This window comes from Falco naumanni, chromosome 4 (assembly GCF_017639655.2).
Source record: "Falco naumanni isolate bFalNau1 chromosome 4, bFalNau1.pat, whole genome shotgun sequence".
Taxonomy (NCBI): Eukaryota; Metazoa; Chordata; class Aves; order Falconiformes; family Falconidae; genus Falco; species Falco naumanni.
Window position 1 is genome coordinate 90201473 of NC_054057.1, and position 23402 is coordinate 90224874.

Sequence of the window (23402 nt, forward strand, 5' to 3'; positions counted from 1 at the left end):
ACTGCGGCATCAGTGTCAGCACCAACCCCAGCTCAGGTTTAAAATTAACATCTCCATGTTTGAACTGCCTATTACCCAAAGTTTAACCCGTTTCAACCCCGTGTTTACACAATGAAACAGGTATTTAGTCTTTTCCTGATAATAAGATAACAGAACAATTTGCTTATTTACCAGCTTTTTATTATTAACAGGCTAAAGATGAAGTGACCAGGGACTACTGAGAGCACAGTGATTCGCCGAGGGCTATTTGCTGCTGGCATGTCAGGTCACATGCTGATGTAAACGCCTGCAGCATCGCATCATACATGACCAGCCAAAGCACCTGCCTGGAAAGAGAAAGGGGTATTGCCAGCCTGACGTTTTCATTTAAATAATGAACATTGGTAAAGTATTAAAAGAATGCCAATAGTCTCTGTTATAAGAGCAAGCTAGATGGCCGCCTGATTCCTTACAGATTGAAAATATATGAATCTTGAAACACCAAAGGGAAAGGAAACAGAACAGCCTGCAATATAAACAGCTTATATGTATCTTCCCAACGTCCTGGCTATATGTGTAAACCACTTAAAATGCCATACTGCAGTTCATATTTTCAGCTCAGATATCTTGTTGAATATACCAGAGCAAATAGTGCAGGTATTTCAAACACTGTCTTGATAAATAACTTTCCTAAGAACATGTAAGAAGAATATAAACTCCATTGATTATAATTTACTACCTGCTTTGATTTTGCAAAGTGGGGTGCATATACCCGGTTAGAGTGACTTTCTCCTCTCGTTGATCTTCTTTTCTTGCAGGAAAGGTGGTCTGAGGAAGGCTTCGATAGCTTCGGAGGCAGACCAGGGAATATTTTTGGCATGCCTGGAAGATCACTAGCAATGCATGAAAGCCATCTTCCAAGAGTGTGAAGGGTTCAAGACGTTTGTCATCCTCTGTTGTCTGAGGAAGGATAAGGAATGAAGAAGGCAGGGAAGGGCGCGTGATGGAAGAGGCCTCTTAGAATTATTTATGTGCTGCTACTCCCCCATGGCTATGAAAGCTGTTCTTTGCATTAGCACAAAGTGAAAAGGGACTGTGAAGTATGGAGGGTACAAGATGAGGCAATATTTTGTATTTCCTCCTGGGATGTAGGATTTCAGTGACAGAAACTGGAATAACTTACTGCGTTCGATTATATATTACCCTTCAGATGCAGAAATGCATTTAGAGCTGGCCCCAAATGAAGTTCCAACGAATTCATCCTACTTTGCAAAACAGACATATCCCATGGGAAAATCTCAGTGTAATCACAGTATTTCTATTTTCCATGGGGAAAGTCAAAATGACAGCAGGGGCTTCCTCTGCAGAAGGTTTTTATGAAATTCATTTTAATTCCTTCAGGAAAACTGACAAGACGCTTTGCACCACACACTGGAATAGGCGCTGTAGGCGGAGGTGAAATGGGAGGCAAGATTCACAGGCTCCACTTCTCCCCCCGGGTAGGCTGGGAGGCAGGAGAAAAGCGTAGTGAAGAGCAAAGGCACTCAGATGCAATCATCTAGGAAGCCTGGTTTCACTGCCCCCCAGCAGAAAAACGGGACTTAGAAAGAATTTCCATCTTATTGTCCAGAAGGTTTGTTTACATTTTCACAATCAAAGTTGATTCTGTTTCTGAAATCATTAATTTCTTTGGTGAAACAAACATGATTTTCTAGCCCACTCTCTATGGCAAATCTTCCTTAGTCATAGATTACTTTTTCCCCTCTGCCATGGCTGTCTTTGCACCCTGGCCACTTCTATCAACCTTCATTTTACGGCTTTTCATCTCTCCTTCTCCCAGTCCTCACACCTGTCTTGCTGTTTCCACGGACTTGTTCCTCCCCTTTACTGTCCAGTGAACCTGGACTTTTCTCCTTTCCCCCTACTCCTCCCCAAAACATCAGCTTTTGCTCTTCAATAGGACCTTCTCCTCAAGCTTCCTAATGCACACTGACATACTTTTTCTCCATTCCCTTAACACTTCCACCACTGGGTGTTTTTGGTTGTTTTTTTTTTTTTTTTTTTTTTTTTTTCAAAGTCTATTCTTCCCAGCAGAAGATGGATGCGGAACAAACATGAATGCTCTTGCTTCTCTATTTCTGCTCCATACTGCTATCTTTACCAGGAGGAATACACTACCCTTGAGATTCAGAAAACCTGCCAAAGAATAAATGCAAAAACTGGATTGGGATGAATAACTTACTGAGTCTGCATCAAACCAGCTTCTTCACTTCTGCATCATGGGGCATGCAGATTGCAGAATGTGGGAGCATCCCCCAGGGGTGTCCAAATTTACTGGTAAAAGTAAAGGCTCGACAATACACTTCCCTGCTTTGAAATAACAAGGACTTAACCAATCATTTGTTTTCATCTAATCCGCATATTACATTTCACATAAACATGAAAGCAATGTTTTATTAAATTTGGGGTAACATTTTTAAAAGATGCTGGCAGTTATTTGTTTAGTAACAAGAATTGCCTATTTCAATTTTGTTCTGTCCTTGAAATGCAAGCTCCAAATGTTCAATAAATGCCATAAAAAGGCACATATTTATCTTTAAAGTGACTTGCGCTATAACTGTGACAGCAGCCTCTTCCAAGCTATCCAATAATACTTCGCCAAGAAACTGGTTGTGAGATCATTCAGGAGGATAGAGTGCAAGTTTCTGCATGTATCAGCATGGAACTGGTCTCAGATTTCACATAAGCAGACACAAAGGTAATCATAATGTTGTTATTGTTACCTCTTTCCTTCTCCCCAAACTCTATTTTATTGATTTTTCATGAGTCTATTTGAGCAGGAGGATTTATTCGGGCCCCTGCTAGTTCCATCACAAAGTTATAACACTATTTGGGCAGACAGGCTTCTGGTGCTGCCCGGCGATCGGGTACGTATCCGAACCACGTGCTCCTAATGCCCGTCAGCTCTGCTGCGTTGCTAAATGACATCATAAGAACCCTATAAATCTACACCAGTTATTCATCTTCCAGTGATGACAAAAGATCAGAAAATGCATGTATCACATACATACCAATTCTGGGATTTTATTTTTTTCCTTAAATTCATATTCTTTAATGACATGCTTATGCTCCCTGTGTAGTCCAGAGGGAGAAATAGATGTTTCAAAAAGGCAACTCAGATCTCATCAGTCTTTGTTACTGCACAGGGAACAGAGCCAACTAACTTAGGACATCTGTTATGTCTTAGGTAGGAACATGCCTTGCTAAAGAGAGAGAGATTGCACTCAGTGTTTGGATAACCTAAAAATAAAGGCAGGTGCCTAGGGGGTTTCTCAACATCTAAGCCAAGCACCAAAGCAGTTTTACCCAGTAGCACAGGGGTGTCAGAAGTCCAGACACCACCTTCAGGACATCAGCCATTCACTCCTCTAAATGACATCCTTTCTCACCAGTTATTTTAAAAAAGCCACAGCAGCATAGACCATGCATACAGAGTAACAGATTGTCTTTGCAAAGACATGCTTTGCTTTTTCTTTTTCACCATCAGAAGTATACTGTTAAGCCCTAAATGTAATCCAAAACACCCCGAGGATCAAGTCCAGTGCATCTTCTACTAACTAGACCAGCTACAATTAAAAGAAAATCCTATTAAACCTGACAGACTGCAGAAAGCAAGTTAGTACAACTTTAGAAAGCATTTTTCTTTGACTTTTCTGAAATGGGGAAACATTCGTTATTTGACAGAACAGCAAGGTAAAGAACAGATTTCATAATATTGTTATTTAACATAACATCACTGGACACTACAAGGACAGATGCATCAATATTTGAGGAAAATAGAATTAAAAATGGAAACCACTTGAAGTGCTCAGATATAAATTATTTTATTTCATTAGGGGTTTATATATTTATTTCTGCTATATTTGATCCAGAGAACAGGCTCTCAAGTAACTGAATAAAGGCCATCCCATTAGCAAGTATAATTATTTAACACAACCAAAGACAAAGCAACAGCCCTGCACTGCTGCCTCTCCATCCCCCCAGAGACCTCCATCCCTTCCGGCAGACGCTGAGCCACCCACCATGCAGAAAAGCACCAAAGCAGTGGTCTGCAGGACCAGCAATTCACCAGGAAAACTCCACGAGCCTCAAACCATGCTCTATACCCTCAAACTCCATCAAGGCACTGGGGGCGGTGACCCTCCCGGGAGCAGAGATACATGCTAAACACTGTTCCGACAACGTCTGGTTTTCTTAGGTTGGCTTTTGGTCTGCACTTCAAAAACATATTTATAGACCTATTTGTCAACACGTAAGCTCAGCTGCTTGCTCTCACTGAAATGCTGCAGAAGCTTTCTGCCCCTTGGCAGAGGGAGAGCCAAGGAACACGGTTTGCGAAACACAATTCCTTCAGCTAAATAAAGTTATCACTGTGGACAGCACGACACCTTTGCCCATCTTCTTCCAAAACAATGACTCATTGAAATGAATATTTGAACAGTGACTCTGTTAGAAGGGGGGTTCTGTTAGCTGCCACAAAGAATAGAAATCATAGATCATAAGGTTTGGGCGTCATTGGATGCTGTGTGGTAACACCCATTGCCAGCGTGCTGTGCAAAGCTCCACTAATAAATCATAAGTATTTGTTACTTATTAACCAGCCAATGCAACCTCTACCCACCACAGTGCATCACAGCGATGTCACCAACTTTTTTCACCTTCCTTTCCCATTCTTGGCTTTCTTTTAACCTTGAGTTATGTTGTAAAGTGACTGCTCCTTATAATGAGTATTCTAAACCCACTCAGTAGGGCTTTAATGGATCAAGGGGAAGAAAAAAAAAAAAAAAAAGGAAGAGATGTTTCATTAGCATCAGAATGTAAGACAAAAAAAATAATCAGGATTTTGTACTTGGCAATAGGAATCAGTACTCTATTTGAGATACACAGACAGAATAGCCTCCTCTCCCTTCTTAAAACACAGTTGTACAACTCCCTCGCAGCAATGATTTAACTCTCTCATGTTATCCAGCCCTAATTTGTGTTAATGGAATTCCCAACAGACAGCATAAAAATTAAGTTCTGTTACAAAAATGCAGATTCAGGATCACAGCAGGCAGTTGAACAAACCTAGGGAGCCTACCAGAGTGCTGCGTGAATCACTGAGGGATGATATAGCAGCTCTTGGCTTTTAACAGTGTCAGCCTCCACAGAAGACAAGTGCTGAATTAGAGCATCATATTATCATACACCACGCTGAGGATTTCACAGGAAGTATCACGAGATGATTCAGATCACCAGAAACCCAAAGCAAAAGATTCAGATCTTTTTAGAAACACAACTCAGTGGAGAAAACAAATATCAAGACTTTAGGAAAAGCCGTCACGTCCTCACATTCAGATGGTTAAAGGGGTTCAAAATGGTCTTTGCTACAGATAACAAACCCACAGAAAATTATTTCTGTAGAAGGTACTTAATTGTACGTACCTAATTTGTAAAGAAAGCAATGCATTAAGAGACAATACCATTTCATGCAGATAAAGCAGTTCATCCCATTTCAGTGGAGTGACACTTGTTAGACACAAGGGCAACATGTCTCCTACAAGTACATACGTGTGTGTACACATATGGTTTTTGCTAGCAAATATAAGCTGGGAAAAGCAAACTTAAAGAGAATCAAGTTTATATTGAGGGATAGTAAGTTCAGTATTCCTGCTGGGAAAAAGACATGCTTATGAGGGTAAGGAGAAGGATGCAAAATTTCAAGGGTCTGTTGTTTGCTCCGACAAAGAAGGGGTTTTGATGTTTCTTCTGTTTCTGAGCAAATTCAGCTCCTGCAGCATGCGCATCCAGGCCATCCCTGCTGCATGCAGATGTTCCCAACCTTACGTAACAGATGTCTGCACAGCACTCGAGGATCACGGAGACAGAAGAATTAAAAAACGGAATACTTCAAAAAAGTCTTCAGCAAGAAAGGAGAAAAGAAGATAAAGAGACTGTCGCAAGTGTTGTGCTTCCTATGTTAAAGTGGATTAAAGTTTATTCTGCTTTTTTGTTCTGTCAAGGTGACGACAGCCTTTTAACAAATATGACACTGCAATGTGAAGTCTTCAGAAGAAACTTCAGTGTATATAATCGTATGAGCACCCTGGTACAAGAGCTTTAATCCATTTTGATCATGACTTTAGTACACAGAGAAAGGCGGCATGCTTTTCCAGAATTTTTTCTTCTCCAGTCCTTCCAAGGGTTGTGAACATCACCATCTAAACTAATTCTTACTTTGTAGATTAAGATCCTGTTACTGCCACGCTGCTCTGTGCAATACAACAGGTCTTGTTTGTGCAAGCAAGCAGAGCTGTGCTCAAAATCAGCCTTGCTGAGACAAAATACTTATTTCTAAGATTAAGTTGGACAAGGGAGCTATGGAAAAGTAGAAGAAAGAGGCAGAGGCAGCAGATGTATGGGTCTGCAGATCCAGGCGTCCCCTTCCCTACAGCATTTCTGCTGCAGCCTGCGGAGTGAGCATCAAAGTCTCCACAAGCAAAGCAGCCGGTGTACTCATCTGTGAAAACGGGTAATTTTTTCGGAGAGAAAAAGATGAATAAATGCATACTAGAGCTTTCATTTATCTGTTAGGAGGCATTCAAGTGGTCTTTTGCTAACGACTTCAATATATGTATTTCCTACAGATAGCAATTAACCTTCTGGTACAGATTAATCTTTAAAAAAAATCAAAGATGAATTAATCTTTGAAATTCAAGTATTCAGTAGTTTCATTAATAATCTGAAATTGTCCTTTAGATTTTCCATAATTAGACCATTCCCCTAATTTATTAATCCCACAGACTGCAGAGCATGTTTCAAATCTTCATCTCCTGCCACAATGACATATTCAAACCCGCTTGAAGTGCTCATAATAAAAGTCACTTTGTGAAGAATTATTAACTCAAAGGATCAAGCAAAGTCTTTATATACTAAAGCATATTTGAAAACTAAGCGGAGACAGCACTTTCTACTCATCCTCACAATTCCTAAGATCTTGGCTCAATCAGAAACAAGTTTGGATAAAACACTGAGTTTAGCATAATTCGTGTGCTACAGATCGAGGCCAAAGAGAGCAGGCGCGCTGGTACCTATAGACTAAATATTCCGTTCTGCCAAAATACACTGATTATGAGATACAAGGCAATTGTCTTAGTCCTAATAATGACTTATTGCCAGCGTGCCTCAAACTTTGACTAATTACGTCTACTCTGGGGCTGTTCCTGCTCCTGGCAGATGTGCACAGTCCTAAGGGACCACGTAGCAGAGAACCAACACGAAGACCTCTGCTCTGCCACCTCTCCCGACTGTCCTTCTGTTCATTAAAAGGGGGTTGGGGGGGGGCAGGATTCATGTCAGCTCAGCAATCCCTACAGCCAGGAAAGCCCTCAAACAGCAAACTGCAGCCAGCGCTGCATCATCTTGTCACAGCCTAGGCAGCACGAAGAAGCCAGGGCTAAAAATACCTGGGAGCTTTATATGCACCTATTGCATTCCCTCACCTGCACCAGGCTACAGAGCTTCCCAGGCCACCACCTTGTTTCTGTATTTACTTGCACGCTGGGCTCCTGGGCTTGGGAGCAGGGCTGTAGCAAGCCTGCCCGCACAGCCCTGCTGCTCCCCAAAGGCTGGCTGCAGCCTTGCTGGGTTCTGATGCCTGCTTTGAGCAGGCAGCCATGGCAATGCGCACAGCACCCAAACCCTGGGGCAGACCAAAGCCTCGACACCAAAATTTAATGGACAACGCTTTAAGCACAGCACTGCTCCTCCAGATGAGCATCACATGCTTTAGCTCACTGGAAAATGAGGTAAAACGCACCTTACCCCTCTCCTGTCCTCCGTCCCCAACGTCCCTGCAGGGTATGCCGAGCATGCGCTCCAAGTTGGGAAGAAGAGGTAAACCCACGGTCCCACTAAGGAAAAACTTCCTCTCTCTGCTGTTCCATTTCTGTTGCTTCTGGCATAAGTTTTCTAGTTAGCATGAGTTTTGACTGGCACCCCAAGCACCACATTAATTTACTCGCGTGGTAGCAACAGGATCGTCACGAGTGTACCCGTCATCCCCTCCTCCCCATCCCTGTGGGGTTGCACCAGCATGGCACAGCATGGCACGGCTGTCCCAGAGACACTGCGCAATCACACACCTCCGTCAGGACACCTGTATTTGGACCTATTTAAATATATTTAATACTTGAAGTGCAACTGATCGCAGTAATACTTCTCTGTCTTGTGAAACCTCCCGTCCTTTTAGTTCCTCATTAGAGGACTGCTCACTTCATGTGCTCAGACACACGGCTCTTGCCCACTGAAATGTTTTTAGATAGATCAAGGAGCTATTAACTACACCACAGCCATGAGTCAGTAAAATTATTGCTGCTTATTGCTTCTTCAGGAGGCTCTTTCCAAACCCTGGCATTACAGCAATCACCTGACAGCCTGGTTAATACTTTGCTTTGCATAAAATGTCCCCAAGGAGACACAGCCATATCACGTACCAGGAAAGTAACACCCAAACCGCTTCACCCTCAGCACCATCTCCCCCGGAGCATGGGCAAACCCCATTGCACTGACCCCACAAATCCACACCGGGGAGGCTCCCAGGGCCGATCCCCGAGGTAGGGGGACAAGGTGGCATTTCCCCGGAGGGGATCAAGGGCAGGACCTGCATCTCCCAGCAGCACTGCTCCATTAAGTAGCTAGACAACGGGATCTACTTACATTTCCCAGGGTTTTAAAAACCAGGGAACTTGTTGACAGGTCTTAAATCCCCTCAGAACTTCACCTAAGCTTTATCTGTGTAACACAAAAAACCTCGGCGCAGCCCTTGGAAGAAAAGGCAGCTGTACTGAATCGGCAGCAGCACCGGGGATTGGATTATTCCAGTTTCCAGGCAAGGCAGGCTGCGGATGTGAAAGAAGTTTACGTGCTATCCCTGTTAGTGTTTTAATCTTGTAGGCATGACCTATATCACCTTGCTTTTAAGCGGGGTATTCTTTTGGCTTCATGCTTTATTTTTATGAAGGACGTTGAATTACATGTTGACTACATGAACAGCTCCCATCATTAATTTAATTCTACAGAAGGTCTGTAAAATTATACAGTATTATTCAGCTAGAGTTTGTCCTTGGCATATAGAACACTTTTCTGGTATGATTTTGCAACACTGTGTATTTGCAAATAAAGTCAATTTTAAATTATAATGAACACTGGCATTTGTCACTTCCAGCAGTATTAAATCCAAAACCATTATCTTTAATACCACATAAATATGCATTCAAATGAACAGACAAATTTATGCAAATATAGGTTCCTTCTGTGATATCAACATAATGAAACAATTCCGGATTCCCCTCTCTAAAGCCCCTTTCTTCTAAGTGCAGTCATCTTCTCCACTGGCTCCATGGATGACGCTGCCAAGAGCGATCCATCAGCTGCGCCACAGCAGTTTGGGAGCGACCCGACGCTCCACCTCACAGGCAGCACAGGCCATTTGTGAAAGCAGAGCATATGCTGTGGAACCAGCTTTCCAACAGCCGAGGAGATGGAAGCCTCCAATGGCTGCTTCAGAGCAACACCTGTCCCCTCCTAGTCCTGTCACGCACTCACTAATCTGGCTGGTGATTTACTTAATTCAATAAGTGAACTGTGGATGGTGTCATGCTGGTGTTATTTAATGCAACACCAGGGCAGCTACAGGGTGAGGGACCTGCAAATTCACTTGGGGAACAACAACAGAACTTCCTGTTGTGCAGTGATGGCGGATGCCCCATCAGGATGTGTATCATCGAAGCCTGCCAGAGATGGGCCCTGCACATATCACCAATAACTAACGACATCATCTGCTTGGTTTTCCTTACCAGCACAGGAATCAACTTCAAATATTTCAATTTCCAAACCTTTAGGATTCTAGATCGCAAATCAGCTTGCCATAGATTTATACTTCTATTCCCTGAGGTGCCATCTGACATGCTCCTGTGTTCTGGTGCCTCTGGGGAAATGTAGAGCTATTACCCTGAGGAATAAGTTGCAGGGATAAGGGTATGAGCACACTGACACAGCAGTCACACCTTCCAGACGGGTCTCCTCTATATTTTGTACAGGACAGGAAAGCAAGCTATAGAATTGGAGATTTGCATCAACAAAATCATGAAGATTCAACTCAATCTCATAAGCCTGACCCAGTGAAGAGACAGTATTTCCCTGTCTTGCTGGCAAGTGACATTGTCCAACACAGTTTGGCCTTCTTGGGACACCACTAAATGAAACCAGTAACAAGGAAAATGGGATGCATCTACACCAAAGGTCTGATGTGCCTCACACCACACCGCTGGGTTTGTTGCCTCCATACCCCAGGCCAGTAATCTCTGAGCCTTCAAGTAAAAGGTTATTAATTTTCTCGAGTGAATTGGTCAAGAGAAATGCTAAAGAAAAGCAATACACATCAGGCAGCGATCTGAAAGGTGAACAGCAACAGTATGACACAAGTCAATATCTGGTAACAAGCAGTCTTCACAGAGTTTCTAGCTGTGGAGAGATAAAAGCTCAGCATTTTAAAATCTGTCTTCTACCCATGTCAACGTAATATAATGTCATCCAGTGGAATAGTAGGAGCCTGATAAGACTCAGGGTTTTCTATTTTCTACAGAAATGATTGAAAACCACTAAGGTTTCAAACTCTTTGAAACTTCATAAGCAATTTAGGAATGAGAGTACCTAGGAGCCATGACAGAGGCATTGCAAAGAACTGGAGCAACTTTAGAATCAAATATTTCTTCTAGAAAAATACAACAACATTTGGCACAGAATAACATTCATTACTTCTATAGCATTTTCTGGGGGAGGACGGACATTGCCTACCTGCCTCTCTGGAAATTTGCATGAAGGACTCGACTCCTTTTTCTCCATAATTCCCTTCAGATGCCAAAGTGGACACATAATTCCATCCCAAAGCTTTCACAATGTCCACCATTGCTTGTGCTTGGAAGGAATCTGGAGGAACCACACGTGAGAAGAAATCATAGCGCCTGTCATCACTCAACTCTGGTGCAGTTGAGGCATAACTGATTTGTGGGATCTGTAGAAAAAAATAATTTCTGATAAATACACACATTCACATACTCATTGCACTTCTTGCAGCAGTTAGCTAAAGCAGCTAGTTTCAGCTGAGCCTCGGTTCATCTTCATTGTATCCATCTATATTTCTCCAGCATGCTCCTTAACAATGTACAAGTCAAAGAAAAAAATCTTGTCATTACCCACAAGTTACACAAAATAAATCATTAATCAATTGAAAACAACTGTGTACATGTTCATGCATAATTTCTTTCAAGCAATCTTAATCAAATACAGCACACAGAAACTAAATTTTCTCTCTATGTTCCTTTTTATTGGTCTGGTTGTACTAGCATCAGGTTATTTGGGATCCTGAATGCAACCCAGTTTAAATCCATACCTGTCGTTGCTGGCTGAAGGGCAGAAGAACCCTTCATCAGCTTTCGGAGGATGAAGAAGCTCTTAAACATCAAACTGCAACTCCAGATTTAAACAAAAGGATGTTTATTTTTTTTTATTCTTTGTTATGAGGAACAGTCAAAGATTGCTGAGCATGGACATCTCTGTCCCACATAGACAATGTGGTCACGATTCAGCTCTGTCCTAAAACTCTGCCTGCCCACGACAAACCAGCCATCACTTTTCCTTCTCATGGTAGAGTGCAGAGGAGACCGACAGTTGCTTTTAATAACAGAGACACCAGAATGTTGTTCAAGGCTATTTTCTCCTTGATAACAAAGGTCCCTAAGCAGTTATCAAGCTGACAGTATGTTAATCCCCAAAGCCATTATGCAATTGTTTGAGTAACAGTCTGGGACTGCTCCTTAAATTAAAGGACCTGCCATAATTCTCACTTGAGATGCCAAGGAAGGAAAAAAAGGATTTGCAATATACACAAACATGATCATATATAATGATTTGAGACTTCTAGACTGCAGAAAGGTCAGTATTTCATGCCTCGGTACAAGCTTCTTCTGCATTCTCATATTCTGTCACTGCACAGCATTCCTACAAGTATTTATGAGCTCTCCTGCCTTCTCAGAAGAATGCACGCTGTATTTCCCCAGGCTTAACACTGCAAAGGGCTCAGCACCTTTGGTTGCCACAGAGCTCGGTAGCAGGTAAGAGCAAACGCAGCGTTCCCACAGAACACACACTGTATCTGTACATCTGTATATACATTTACAATAACCACAGCAGGAAAGCAGACCCGTAAAGCAAAATTGCTGCCAAAGACACAGCAGATAAACAAACTTACTCAAACCATCTAAAATTATTAAATACCCCAACATTTGCTGGGACACGTTCTTGTTTGTAAAGGTAATATCTACCAGTTTTTTATAAACTGTAACAAACCATAGCACGTGACTAAAGATCTGTTTAGCATCATTCAGCATCAGCCTGGAGCGAAGTACAGCTCGGGGCCCTTGCTGGAAGCCCTGCACCAGCGGGACCCCTGCGCACAGGGAGCTTGCTGCAGGAGGTCCCAGCTGTGGTACCACCCTTGCTTGCTATGAATTATTAAACCTAAACAAACAAACTTTCAGCAGGCTGTCACTGTGGATGTTGGAGAGCTGAACTCCCCGTCACTTGGCACGGCCTTTGGATGTGTTGTGTCACTCCTTTGCATGTCCGCTGGTTTTACAAACGTTGAGGTGGCTAATCAAGCTGAAAGCTGGGATGCTTTAGGTTTTTAATGCAAGGCAGCAGTCGTCTGCAAAGCCTTGCACATTTATTTTAGATCTGTGGCTTGTGGACAGCATGTTGCCAGCAAGATCTTCCAATGCTCCAGTCACAGAAAATTAAAAAAGTTAAAATTGCAGCTGCCGGGAAGAACACAGCATGGTGTTGACTGCTGGTACATGATTTACTTGCTCAGTATTTCGCCTAGGGGCCAACAAAGCTTGGGGACCACTCTCAAAGACAAATAGATTGATTACACCAATTTATCTGGGTTCTTTATTTTTAATCTACCTTAGGGATGACTTTCAGCTAACACCAACTACTTCAGTTGCACAGAAAGTGCTGGACACCCTGGCCATCAAAAATAACTTAAATTCCTCATTTGTGTGTGCCTACAATTGCTGTGGTAATAAATGATGGGTGACATTTTAGGATTGCTCTCTTCTCATTTGTACAAAGCAGTTAACAGAGCTTACTCAGCTGCTTATCAGCTTAATTCATCTATTCATTGGATGGTATTATATTAAGTGGAACAGTTTACCAGGCTGACTTTGTAAGTGCTGTTTACCCGTAATTAATTAGACAAGCATCCAGTACACAACATACAGTCCCACACACAGAGACCCGTACTGATAGCTGAGTGCTGGGGTTTTAAATTATAAATAAAAGAAAGGATGAAATATGAATTACCATCTGTGGCAAGTGTTTGTATTCCAACTTGCCAACAACTGCTTTTAAAACTAAAAACCAGGAGCATATTCTGCACTTTTACAAAAAGCAAAGCTTCTACAGAATTTGTTCCATGGCTTATATAACTCAGCAGACTTTTTGGGTTTTCAGTCTTTTTCCTCTGTCCAGAAAATATTAACCACTTTGGGCTGTTTCAACCATTTGGCGCATAAAAGGCATATATTGGGGGTTTTTAACAACAGTTCTTATGATACGTAAAAGCAACATAAAGTTGTATGTATGAAGAATAGAATTTTTGTAAGTTTTTTGCCTGAATACAGGGAGAAAAGTCCTGAAATGGATACAATATAGACTGCAGCCATCAGAGTTCAGCTTTGTCCAGTATGTCAGAGCATATTGCAGACACCTACAAAAGACGTTTTCCCTTCCCGCACGTCTCCCTGTGCAGGCAGGCGGCATCCCAGATGTCCAGACTGAACATCTGTTTGCATCAGCTAAAATCTAACAATTCAGCATTTCTTCTCTTCCTTTTTTAACATTCACATCCAATTGGATGTGGACAAACCTCCCACAGACTCAGCTGGAAACCTTGCTCCCGTACTTCACACCATATGTTCCTCTGCATTACTGTCTTGTTTTTACTGAGAGTGACTTTAGTTTGGCAAGCATAACACCACGTTAACTCCAGTCGAACCTCAATGGCCAGGCACCTTCTCCTCACCAAGATCTCGTCACAGGGCTCGTGCTCATCAGACCAACATCCAAAAGATGCTGCTCTGTGCTGATGGCTGCTCACCAGGTAAGATCACAGACATGCACCTTCGGCGTGTGAACGTTGAAGTACACTTGAAAATAAAAATGGATTGACCCAGTTCATCAAGACCCAACCCCAAACTGGCCCAACGTCACCGTTGCCAGGGACGGTGCAGATGGTCTCCCCACGTAAGGAGGATGAGCAGGGGTCCAGGGAGAACAAGAAGAGCTATAATTTCATTACTCTCTCTGATTATGAAATTCATCCCCTTAGCTTCTCTCAAGCATGCGCTGGTGCTTCTCAAGAGCAGCCCAGGCCTCCCCTGCCTCCCGGCTCACATCGCACGAACCAGCCTCCTGCCCCCAGGGGCCAGGCGAGTGGCGGCTGGATGTGCACAGGCTGAATTTCACATTCAAAGTTGCAGAAAAAGCTTTTAATAAAGCTATCCCTATAAAACCACAGTTAAATAACTGGATGTTTAATAACCAACTTTTCTCCACCCTGATCGGTTTGTAAAACCATCATTTAGCACCCCAAAAGGTGCTGATGATCAGCTCTATAATGGGAAGTCTTCCCTTGGCACACAGACACAAGATGGATAAGCAAAAGACAGAACAGGCTGCAGTACAATACCACGGATGCCTGAGCAGTAGATGACCTTAAATTTAGTCCTACTGCTATGTAGTGAGCCCCCTAAATTTCCTCTCAGATGTACCAGTTGCTGCCAGTTTTCCTTCTGTTTTGGGTTTGAAAGCTGCTGATATGGTTCAGGCTTGTAACCAATCTGACAGGGCTGGCTGTGGCACGCTCTAACCACGCAAAAACCTGGGTGCTTATCCACTTCACCCAACTTACACACGAAATAGACAGCACCTAAACAAAACGATTTGCATCCCCCCTTCCCTATAGCTCTCCACATTTTTACAAGTTTTTAAACACATCACTCCTCTTCTTAAGCCATGCTCATTGTCCCTTTGGTCCTGCAAGGGTCCAGTCTGAGACATCACATCCTGCTGCCTTGGAAAGAACTGGGATGTCAACAAACCCAGCAAGCATTGCAATGACTTCATGTCACAATCACAGCACATAATATTTTAAATGAGGAGGTTGGTTGGTGTTTTGTTGTTTTTTTAAAATTAATCAGATAAATATTTTTTGTCTCTTAACTGATCTGTTTTTCTTTCATGTTGGTAAAATCTCCTATTTGTCATTGATACCCCACATTCAAAACTTTAGTTTAAAGCAGCAAGCTTTCTCTCCCATCACATTTTTCCTATTTTCTGTTCTGAAACATGTCTGAAAGAAACATCAAAAAGCTCTAGGGAATTAGAGTCTGCTTTCCAAATGGCTATAACGTCTTGGCAGAAGAGTTGTGATCCATAAAGCACAGAGAAGAACACCCGCCCCGGCCCGTTACACAGCAAGGCTGTGGGTGAGAAAAGCCTGTGGTCCTTCTTCACGTGCTGCATAGCAGCCAGCATTTGCAGAAGAGGCATCCTGCCTGAGCCCTCACCACCCCGATGAGTCTCGGCTGGAGCTGGAGCTTTCTGAAGGACACTCAGCTGCCGGCAGATGAGTAAACAGGTCACTGACGTGGGAGGCAGATTTTCCTGAAAGCAGCCTTCGTGTTTACAGAACTATGGCAAACATCACACTCAGAGGTTTCTGTGCCATTTGCCTGGCTGATGTTTTGCTTACAGTGAGAGTGAGTGATTTAACACTGGGAACACTGCATTAGTCAGTGATTAATTAATGTTAATTTATTTTTAACATTGTGCATTGTTCTTAATTTATTTCATTTTCTTCTGTTAATGAAAAGCGCTCTCTGGATCACTGTTGGTTGCCTCTTGCTTGAAAAGCAGGGCCCGTTTGTGAGCAGCTGCACCAGAAGCAACAGCAGAAAACACACCAAGGATCAACACATCTCACTGATGGTCTCCCCAGTCACTCTTCGTAACATCAAACATCTTCCAACTTCAGGTTTGGGAATACGTATCTCAGAGTACAAAGGAATTGAAACCACAAACTTGTTCCAGTTCTTCATTTGAAACTTTTTGTGTATTATCGCTTCATCCCGTACCCTCCTCCTCACTGATCAACTGACCGTTCTTTTCAAGCAAAATGACAGAAAACAGCAAGCTCCTTGCTAACAGCCAAGTGTCTCAACTGGAAACACGCAAGAGACCCAGTGCCAGAAGACAAACCAACCCTCCCTGAAGCTGCAATAACTGCCAGAAGCACTGGGCTTGCTGCCCACACCCTCATCACCTCTGCCTAATTCTGCCTGCAAATTCCCTGGCATGGCCAAGAACCTCACAAATCAGTGCAATCGTAAAAATAATTATTCCTGCTATGCTACTTGCAATGCGATTGCGAATGTGATTGAGTTAGGCTACATCTCCTCAGTAACTTATTAAAAGATTAATAAAATGGTGCACCTGAACCCAGCTCACCAAATGACAGTAGACAAAAAACTTCAGAAAAGGCAATTTCCCAAAGGACCATGTGCAATTAAGATAATGCATGAGCATACCTATTGAGATATTAATGAGCTCCCACCAGGGTAATATTAAGTTCACAGTTTGCTGCATTTTTACTTTCAACTTCCTATTAAGTTTTATTGATATGATTTCCTGATAATAGAAAAAAATCCAACTCAACACCCTACTCCAATAAAGCCTCTTGAACCCATCTCATTTGGCAGCGCAGTGTCAGTCTACACAAAGTGCAAAATCCTGCCAATAGCCCAACTTCACAAAAATAAGATGCCTGAAGACTTTTCACTTGGCTGTAAAACTCTTTGGTGTGAACTGGTGGATGACTAACAATCTCGAATCTGTTTAGATCTCAGATTTTATTCATGTAGAAATTTATCATGTCAGGATTTAATCATCAGTTAGTACAACTGCTCTTTGTTCACCATTTGTATCTCAAATTGCATAACAAACAGCTTCAGCATCCTGTGAACTGCATGTAATTGTTTTCATTGCCTTGAATTAAAATTATTTGAAGTTTCTAACGAGCTGTTTTCTCTGGGCAAAACTCCTCTACAGTTTCTTCATTTTCACTTTGTTCCACACAAGAGAATTTTACCCAGGATACAAAATAAAATCTGATTAGGACTAAAAGCTTGCAAAGGTAATAGGAAAGAGTCTCCTGCTGATTTCCGCTGGGCTGGAGGGGGGATTGGGGTTCCCTCCGTTTCACCAGGAGCTGATGCCAGCGGGGTGGCGTGTTGGCCGGTGGGGGGGCACGCTAACCGGGGGGTGGGGGGCAGGGTGCATGCTCGCACCGGCCCTGCAGGCGTTGGTGGCCTCGCTGCACACTGGCCGGCTGATAGACACGGGGGGGCGGGGGGGCACACACCAAGTAACATCTCTGCCTTTTTTTCTCCTCCTTGCCAGCCCTTCCAAAAGCAAAACACTACTACATCCGTAGCTTTGGGCACATTTTTCCCAGGGTGTCAGTCCGGCAGCATGTGCCCTATTTCTGTCCTGAAAGGTGCATATGAAACACAGCTCTTGCTCTAGGGCTCTTAAAAGACTAGGGAATAATATTTCCAACAGTCTTGGGTAACGATGAGAACAAATCCTTCTGAAGTGCTTTGATAATCCCCCCTTATTATGTTTTATGATGAAATTTCAGAAGTAGTGCGTTTCAAGCTGTTTTTTATACTCAAAAATCAAATGTCGACAATGAGAAAATGAAGCAAAGCAATTAAAAAAAGTTTTCATGTAAATCAATTTTAAGAGCAATAGAAAGTATTTCTGAGCAGCTCTGCCATAGTCTATAAGGTGTTTGCACATGGCAAACCTGTTGCTGCTGGGCAAAAGTCACACCACAAAAGAGCAACTTCTGAGCAGTGAACAAAAGCAGCACATCTAAAGAAGGGCATTTGTATAACAGAAAATTTTCAAACCCATTAATCTATTTACAGTTCACCTCAGTTTCTCTCACTCTGTTTACCAATCACTAAAGCTACCGGTGTTCAAACAAGGTCCTGTTTGCTCACATTACCACCTCTCTTATGTTGTCCCACAGTGAATTCTTAATGATGTATTGGAGATCAACACAATCACCTACAAGGGAATCAGATAGATATTTCATAAGGTACAGAAATACAAATATAAACAACATCAAATACAATGAGGAGCTGAGCCTGGAGGAAGAAAAGTGCATCTCATTAAACAGAAATGTCTTCAAGAGCAACAAAAGAAACACTAAGAAAATAAACCAAATACATGATTTATGCACACAATTTTGCCTGTATCCACACTGGCCCATTCCACCGAACCTCACCATGCTGTGTGAGCTCCATCCCACACTACTTGTCCTTCATTCTGGCTTGAACTAATAGATGAATGACACTTCTCCCAACTTGACCTCATAGACCACAAGGACTATAAACGTGCCCATCAAACAGAGTAAATCTCACTTTCCAAAGCATTTTAAGGGAGAGATTTTCAAAGCCTTCAGCATCTGCAGTTGAGGACCTATGTCAGAGCCCCCAAGCCTCACAAAAGCTCCCAAAAAAGAAAGAACTTACAAGTGGGATGGCAAAATTCCACGTTTATGGAGAACTACAGGTATTCTTGACAAATCATCAGTGAAAAACTGGACAAGGTCACTGCTTTGTGGACCTCTCAGTATCAGATTATTCAAGAGTGACAGTGATAGGAGAATAAAGTAATGTCAGGAAGGGTAATGGACCGACAAAACATGGGGAACTACAGGGAGAAGTTATCTGTAATTTCATTTCACTGAATTGTCTAGCTATGTGGCATAGACTTCAGTTTCAACACATAATGAATAAACATTAGAAGCTCCATGCAGATTGTTGGGTGGAAATTAAGAGGGAAGGCCAGTCCTATTAAAGGACTTACTGTAATTGAACAGTGCAGTAATAGACCTTAACAGAGCTGTTTGAGAGCAATACACCACTGGTCTGACGGCCCGACAATATGGAGCAACGCAGCACACTGTTGTGCTTCCAGAGTGATGGTTCTGGTTAATAAGACCTTTTAAAATTCACAACGCCTTGATTACCAATATTACAATGGATGCAATCTATTACTGAAACAAACACCTCCAATGCTACTTTGTGTTTTTTTTTCAAATAACCAGCCTTCTAATTGAATGCATTTTTTGTTTTAATTCATTTCCAACCTGAAAAGCCCATATGAAAGAGCCCATTTCCAGACACATAAATCAGCCTGCATCCCTAGCATAACTGTCACAGCACTAAAGTGGAAAGATGTTGTGAATAATGTTGGCAAGCTGGGAGCATTTTCTGTGTCTACAAGGTCTCTCCTGCTTCCTCTTCTGGAATAAGAGAGTAATCCAGAAAAAATAATTGTAGCAATTAAGAGAACAATAATTAGTACTGTCCACATGGCTCGTGGGAGCACTTTATCAGCTCAGACAGAAAGAAAAAAAAAATATAAACACGTAGTAAAATAAGAGGTGTCCATAAATATGAAATATTTCATTCCCTATATTTCATCTTGATGACCTGTACCTAGAGCTAGGTCTACTTGTGACAATGAAGCATAGCTGAGGCTTTCATAGCTGCAAAATAGGAGGTGGTCTCTTAGCTTTTAAATGATAAATAATCCTTGGATAGATGACTTGAAACCAGGATCTAATGAAAATTATTCTTAATGCGAAACTATGCACCTTTTCTCCTTATAAGGCTGTACAAAATACTATCCTTCTAATAAATAAAGACATAATACCTGTCTAAACAAGTTTACATATTGTGGGTTAAGAATTGTCCATTTATACTTTCATCATTAATACTTTCATTTATTTAATCTATGCATTAGGATGCTCACGCACACAAAGACAAATACCTGTGTCTCACTAAATGCATTCCGAGTGGCTAAAATCCACAAATTCTTGTATCGAGTCAACTAATAATGAGCCTACAGGCTTACTTCTCTTCCTACACAGGCATAAATGAATTTTTTAAAAAGTCTTTCCCGTGACGCTGCCTCCCTTTCACAGCAATGTTCTCCCATTCCTTGTGCCTACAGGCACTTTAAGCTGCTCCCACTCAACCAGAGAGCTAGTCCTGGCCCTTCCACACTGCCAAAAGACAGTAAAAACACTTGAAACAATAAACTAGAGAAACAAAAAGTCTCATCAGTCATGCTTATCAATTATCCAGCAGGGGACAGTACAAAAGTGAAGTGGGTAGCATAAAGCCTGGGTTACAATTCCAGGGTTTTGTCCCTAAGGCAAGGCCACCTACATCACCTTCACCTAAAATACATGGCCACTGAAGACCTGCTCAAAGACCTACTGCAAATGGAGAGGCAAAGTCATGGCGCAGCGATACGGACAGAACCTACTTTGCTGAATGTTTTGCAATTTACAGCTCCAATAAGTGCCTTTTTTGCAGTTAACAGTCTAATAAGCTTTTCCACGGGCAAAGAGTATTCTTTATAATCAAGCTCCTTTGAGCAGAGTCTATGAACCAATTCAAAACGTTTCTGATACTTAAAAATAATTCATTCAAACCTTTGGTCCAAGCTGTGCCAGAAAGCACAGTTCCCGCTGTACCGCTACTATGAAAATAGAACACCTTTGAGGAAAGCCGAACAGGATTTCAGCACCGCTGTCAATATGCACATTGTTTTAGAAATAGGTGAGGCCCAAGTGGAATTCAACTGTTCTTTCACTTTGTGTCCTTCAGAGAATTACTTAAGTAAAAACCTCAGCCTGTGCTGTAGCTTGGACACAAAAGCTCCATACGTGCTGAACACTGCTCCTGTAAAGGCCAAAAATGTGTTCCTCAGTGTATCAAAAGACATCATGTTCTTCAACATTTCTTAGCTGTTGTGCTACACACACCCACAACAACATAAAAAAAGCTTCTTTGTGTTTGCAGGTATGATTTATGTTTGCAAGACTGACTGTCATCATTTGAATTGTTAATTTTTCCAGTAGACTGTCGTACACCTTGGGACTTTTTTTGTTTTAAAAAAAAAAAATATATGCAGAAAATGACCAGAAGTCAGCATTTGAACTTACACTAAAATGGAAAAAGATCTCTAGATACACACTTGCCCCATGTGTCTGTACAAATTCCGATTTGGGCATAAAGTCCTGTTTATGTAATCACAAAGATCACTTCTAAGTGATCATTTCTCAGAAGAAAGATTCATTTATATTACTTACATTTTAATTTCTCTTGCTTCCTCTACATTTTGATTTAGCAATAGTAAATTCAAAATTTAATTTATACTTTTTTCTTATTATTTCTAGCCCTAGACCTACCAAGTTCCTGCTGTGTTTTGAGGGAAGGCTGCCTGGAGGCCAACCGCCCCTCTGGCAGTGGATGCGCTGTGCAGCCAGTCCCCGCAGTATCATGGGCGAGGCCGGGAGCCGCCGGGGTCCCCCAGCCCTTTGGGTACCGCAGGGGGCATCTGCACACACCCCGAGGCTGGCGGGGCATGAGCTCCCACCCCCATGCAGGCTGGCCTGTCCCCTCGGCACACAGACGGACAGAAGGCAAAATTTCTGTGTCAGCCGACACAACACACTCATCCAGGTACAGGGAACCTCTTAGAGCTCCCATCTGCAAACGGACTATTTATGTACTGCACCAGAGAGATTATTGATAATAAAGACAAAGGCACGCGTACTGTTATCAAACTTCAGCACTTAATGTTTTTAAGTGAAATATTTAACTTGTCGAGAATTTTACTATTATGAAACTTCAGCACTTAATGTTTTTAAATGAAATATTTAACTTGTCGAGGATTTTAGCTGGCTTGCTCATAAACTAGCAAGGTGATAAAGCTTTACTGGCTTGCAGACCTTGTGCATGAGATATGACCAGCACAGCACATTTGATTTTACAATACTAACTAGAATATTCCTCCTAGGATGCATCAGTTAAAACATCAGTGGTGATTGCCCATCTATTGCAATGCAAGAAAGCATAGCTCTTCATATTTTAACTCCAGCCCTCATAGAATGAAAGCTTGAGAGTAGCATTAAAATAATAGATGGTACTTTGCTAGAGGTAATTTGAAATCTTAACAAAGCATCAAAGGATCTTGTCTATTATGAGCTAATACTTCAAGCCAATTTTTAGCTGAACTCACGTAAGGTGATGGGAGTACAGGGACCCCATAACCTTTCTACTGTCCACATTTTTGTAATCATATGGTACAACAAAGCTGCTTATACAGCAATAGTCTTTTCAAGCTCATGCTGCGATTCAAATTCAACCTACAAATAACACATGGATATTCTGTCACACTTTTATCCCATGATGCACCGCAATGTCTAAAACAATTACAAAGATATGGTATGAAAGACAGAGAATGAACAAGTTTAAAAGAGGCATATTCTGTGTTCTTTGAGTTTGTGCTAAGACTGAATCTATGTTTGGGGTTGTTAACTTCAATCACGGGCTACAAAAGCATCAGTGCACGTCCAGCAGATGGAACGGGCAATGGTATTTCAAAGGGAAGAAATGAAGGTCTGTCCATTGAATGCTACAGATAACAAATAACTTGTGTCAGAAATGCAACTGTATTTGTACCACGTTGCTAAGATGAAGATTAACCCTTCAAGGCACTTGGGAACGGGAAAGGCACACATTTTGGAGAGGCTGATGTCAAGACCTTCCAAGCCTTGCCCAACGAAGCAGAGGGCAAAGGAGGGTATGACTGATCTTACACAGTTTGAACACATGCTTCAAGACATTCTCAATGCCAAAACCTAATCCCTTGAGGACTGGAGCCTGCTTCCGACAGCACATCAAGCAAGGCATTCTCCAGAGGGTCACTTCAACCATTCAAGGAAGAAATGAGCAGAGAACCAGAGCCCATATGTGCCCCACAGGCAGTTATGGGAGGTGATAGCAGTAGGTAACTTGTTTTCTTCTCCTTTTACGTATACCGCTCCCATACACTGTGTCAGAACACTGTGAGAGGTCAGTCACTGTGAACAGATAGAGAAGCAATACGCATACACCAAGTATATCTATATCAAGCATAAATATGCTTGTGGTGATTGGAGCTCTCACATCTAAATATGGACTCAAAAATTCTAATTATTTTGAAAATAAATCAGAACCAGAAGATAAACACAGCAAAGCAGCTTTTATGTTTTATTTATGTGTACACATTGCTCCATTCATCGCAAACATATAATTGAACCTTATATTGTCTATGCATATTTTAAGAGG

At 42.0% G+C, this 23402-nt stretch overlaps 1 protein-coding gene across 3 annotated transcripts in view; it reads right to left on the minus strand.

Moving 5' to 3' along the window:
• The window catches only part of GRM7 (glutamate metabotropic receptor 7), a 304882-nt gene that overhangs the window by 190668 nt on the left and 90812 nt on the right, over positions 1-23402 (minus strand). For all 3 annotated transcript variants that reach the window (XM_040593477.1, XM_040593476.1, XM_040593478.1), the window contains exon 2: positions 10876-11092. In XM_040593477.1, coding sequence (XP_040449411.1) covers positions 10876-11092 — 217 coding nt within the window. The remainder of the gene's footprint in view (positions 1-10875; positions 11093-23402) is intronic.